Raw genomic sequence first — 3,738 nt, 5'->3', positions numbered from 1 at the left:
ATAATTTTTTTATGATGAGGGTGGTGAGACACTTTAACAGGTCACCCAGAGGCCAGGTTTGCTGGGTCTTTAAGCAACCTGGTCTTGTGGAAGATGTTCCTGCTCATGGTAGGGGCATTAGACAAGACGACCTTCAAAAAGTCTCTTAAAACCAAAACTATTCCATGTTCGTATGGTTCTACACTGACCCAGCTACACTCTAAGCCCATGAAGCTTACCATTTATTATCAGGTGTTAAGTGGTAGCTGGATGCTGAAAATATCCCAGAAGCAGTTAATTTCTTACACCAAAGTTAAACTATTGAGCTGGTTATAGCCAAGCCAAACTGATCCTCAACTGATCTGCTTGTGACATGTTTGACTGAGGGAGCTCCCAGTCAGAGGAGAGGAGCAGGGGCGATGGAGCCGAGGGCCTCCCCCAGCCATGGTGTTCCCAGCCATGGACTTGCTGCTCTGTAACCCATCCCCTCTGATTCACCACCTTCATGAGATGAAAGTATGCAGGCTGTTTGCAGGCTGTACATGAAGGACTGGCTTTGTTTTCTTTAGGCCTGACTGTTTCCAGGGTAATATTCACTGCTGCAGCAGTGAGTCCTTGGCTGCTGGGGACCCCTTGACTGCACTGAGACACATTGACCCAGTGGCACGAGGGTCCTTTAGGAGCCAGGATCCTCATGTGTGACAGCAACCAACTGCATTTCTCAGCCAGGCTGATGGCAGGGACACTGCTCCTCTCTGAAGGGTTTCAAGCACACAGCACAGCTGCAGAGCACTGGCCCACAGGCTGCTCACTCTCTCACCTGGCAGGTTAGAACATCAGGTTCTGTGCCAGCACAACCTAAAACATCGAGTTAGGAAAGTCTGCTGCAGGGGAGTGCACCACACGAAGAGTTGGCAACCTTCTTCCCTGCAGCCCCAGGGGCTCATGAAACCTGAACCAGGTGGCACTCGCTGGGGAGATGCTGGCCCAGGTGGCTGGTAGATGCAGGCACCAGGTATGTTGTTGTCACACATCTTTCTGCAGTGGGAGGTAATGCTGCTTCCCACAGGAGTGCATACCCAAGTGCTGAGGCCAGGGCAGCAAAGTTAAAATTGCCATCAAGCAATTATACTGACAATTCTCCCCCTCTCCCAATATGAAAAATATTTTCTTATTATTTTGGAGCCATTGATTCAGCAGGAAACTCTGACATCCCCTCCTCAGCTGGCAAGTGTCCTTCCCTAATCCCAACTCTTCTAACTAAAATCTCTCTGTCATTCATTCACATCTTTTCCCAGCGAGGCAGTCTCTGCAAAAACCTAACCAAGGGAACAAAGAGTACAGCTTGATTTTTGTGGGAGAAGGCACCTCCCCTCAAGGTTTTTATCATCAAGATTTTCTTCCTAGAAATACCCTAGAGCTCAGTGGAAGAAGTTGGATTGAGAGAAGTGTCCTTACACTGTGAAATGTGACTGATTATAAGAGGTGCCTCTCAGCCTTTATAATCCATGAGATTTTTATGCGCTGAATCCACCACCCCTAGCCCTGCCGTCAGTACCCAGTAAGTGACCACAGCCATGTATGCCCAAAAACATCCTTGTGTTTTCCTGATGGCACTGGTTTTTTTGCCCACCGAAGCCCTTCAAAAAGAGACTCACACAATCTGCTCAGAGTGCTGCCTTCTTTTGTGGAAGAGGTAAGAGAGGCTGTTGACACACAGTTATTGCGACAGATCTAAATCCGATGGAGAGGAAAGAGGCAGAGGAATGCCTGTGCCTGGGTTTGGCTCCTGGCTGCAGCTCAGCAGCAGCAGTGGTGAGGGCAGCCACTGTGGTGAGGGCAGTCACTGTGGTGAGGGCAGCTGCAGTGGAGAGGGCAGCAACTGGGTGGTGGTGGCGGCTTTTCAATCGTCGTGAGGCTGCTGGATTCCAGTGAGTAGGTCATCTCGTCGTCCCCCGGCGGCAGGCTGAATTCCTTCTTGTATTTTCTGTAGTTGGATGTCTTTGCCAGTGCGCTGTTGTGCTCCTCCGAGTGCTCTGCTGACACGGTCACCTTCCCATCTTTCACATTTACAGAGACATCACAGGGGTCAAACCCCTTTGCATCGACCAAAGCCAAACGACCATGATCACAGCATGAGTGCAACGCCATGGCGAGTCTTTTCATTCTGGAATTAAAACAAAAGAACAATCTTTACCTTCCCGTATCCCGTTCAGTTTATTTCTCCAAAAGGGCTATTTCGCTCCCATCCTGCTTATCTGTTTCAACCTTTGCTCCCAATAGCAATGTCAAACCTCCCTTTATCCTACATTAAAGGTTGCCGATGTCCGTAGAAAGCAGGCAACTCTCTCTTACCTGTCCAGTCGTCGCTCCAGATCCAGCTTTGCAGCGAGGGCTCTTCTCCGCAGGGTCCGGCAGTCGGGCAGGTGTGAGCAGCAGTGGTGACTCAGGACAGAGCAGGGCCTATGCAGGCGGCAGCCACACAGCCTGTCCCGCAGCAGCTGCAGGCGCAGGTCCAGCAGCCTCACCTGCCTCTGTACGTGCCTCAGGTGGCGTGCACTCTCTTCCATTGTCGCGCTGTGAAGCGTGTCAGGGCAAGGGGAAACTCTAATGCCCCGACAGCTTCATCTGGTGGTGAGCGCGGAGCAGAGCCGCAGATGTTTCTGCAGCCTTGCTGCAGGTGTTCCTGCAGCCTTCCTGCAGGTACCTTGTGACACAATGGCTCCAGGACAGCACAGTTCCGCAGTCACCATGGGAACCGCTGCTGGGTCCATGCACAACCGCAGCACCCGCCCATGGAGCAGGGGAGCCATGGCAGCAGGACGTGCCGGGGATGGGGCATGGCAGGGATTCATGCACCGTGGCTGGGCAGCAGAGCTATGGGCCAGAGGGAGCATTACTTGAGTGCAGTTTCATACACAATGTTGCTTCAGCATGTCTGCCCACAATTCCCATCAATGATACTGACCATCAGCTTCCATCCCATCACCTCTGACAAGTGCTGGAGCCCAAGACATGAAACATATTCCCTCAGACTGGCCTGTGACACAAACGCTAATCCCAGCCTCAGCAGCACCAACACCCTTGTCCCTCAGGCATCTGCCCAGTGGTGAGCCACATGATGAGTTATTTTCCCAAGGTGAAATATGAATTTGGCTCATCGATAATTCAAAAGAGACAGCTTATTTTATATTGAATGGTAGTTTCATCCATAAAAAAAATAAATTGCTTTGTGCTTTACTACTCATAAAAGGCATCACTTTTTTGGTCTGAAGACCAATCTTTTACTTAAAAGCTGAACTCAAAGGCTGACAACATGTGAAGGGTCCCTCCTGTATGGAGCCTGTACACCTCTCTGATGGTACTGCTTTGTCTTTAAAAGTCTGACACTCTCTATTCTCTTCAGCTGTACATGAAAGAGCCCTTCAGGAGGTTGCTCTTCCCTGGTGAGTCTGAACCCTTTATTTCCCAGAGGGGGTTTTGTTTGCCAAGTCCAGTCTGAAGAGATGAGATCTGGAGCAGATTACTTGAACTGAGCATCGAGCTCAGTCTTCCTTCTGGTACACAAGTAGGGACTGCAGAAGCCACAACAAAGCAAAGATGCTGAACACAAGGATGTGTATCAAAACAAAATTTCTGCAGGGAAAGCAACAGCTCAAAAATAATTTGAACCTAAACCTTCCTGGCATATGAAATTGGGGTGTTGAAGATTTGCCACGTGCTCCACAGGAGACTGAGGAGGGTCTACAGGCAGGGGTG

The 3,738-nt window shown here is 50.2% G+C and overlaps 1 protein-coding gene across 1 annotated transcript; it reads right to left on the bottom strand.

Moving 5' to 3' along the window:
* Window positions 1-1,646: 1,646 nt before the first annotated feature.
* ODF1 (outer dense fiber of sperm tails 1) lies at window positions 1,647-2,705 on the bottom strand. The gene is made up of 2 exons (XM_085053356.1): window positions 2,335-2,705; window positions 1,647-2,146 (listed from the first exon to the last, which is right to left on the bottom strand). The coding sequence occupies exons 1-2, from the start codon at window positions 2,547-2,549 to the stop codon at window positions 1,780-1,782; spliced, it is 582 nt and encodes a 193-aa protein (XP_084909482.1). The 5' UTR covers window positions 2,550-2,705; the 3' UTR covers window positions 1,647-1,779.
* Between the last annotated feature and the right edge of the window lie 1,033 nt (window positions 2,706-3,738).

This window comes from Lichenostomus cassidix, chromosome 2 (genome assembly GCF_008360975.1).
Source record: "Lichenostomus cassidix isolate B80296 chromosome 2, HeHo_3.0, whole genome shotgun sequence".
Lineage (NCBI taxonomy): Eukaryota > Metazoa > Chordata > Aves > Passeriformes > Meliphagidae > Lichenostomus > Lichenostomus cassidix.
The sequence above is the reverse complement of the archived record's forward strand: the minus strand, read 5'-3'. Positions and strand labels throughout refer to the sequence as shown.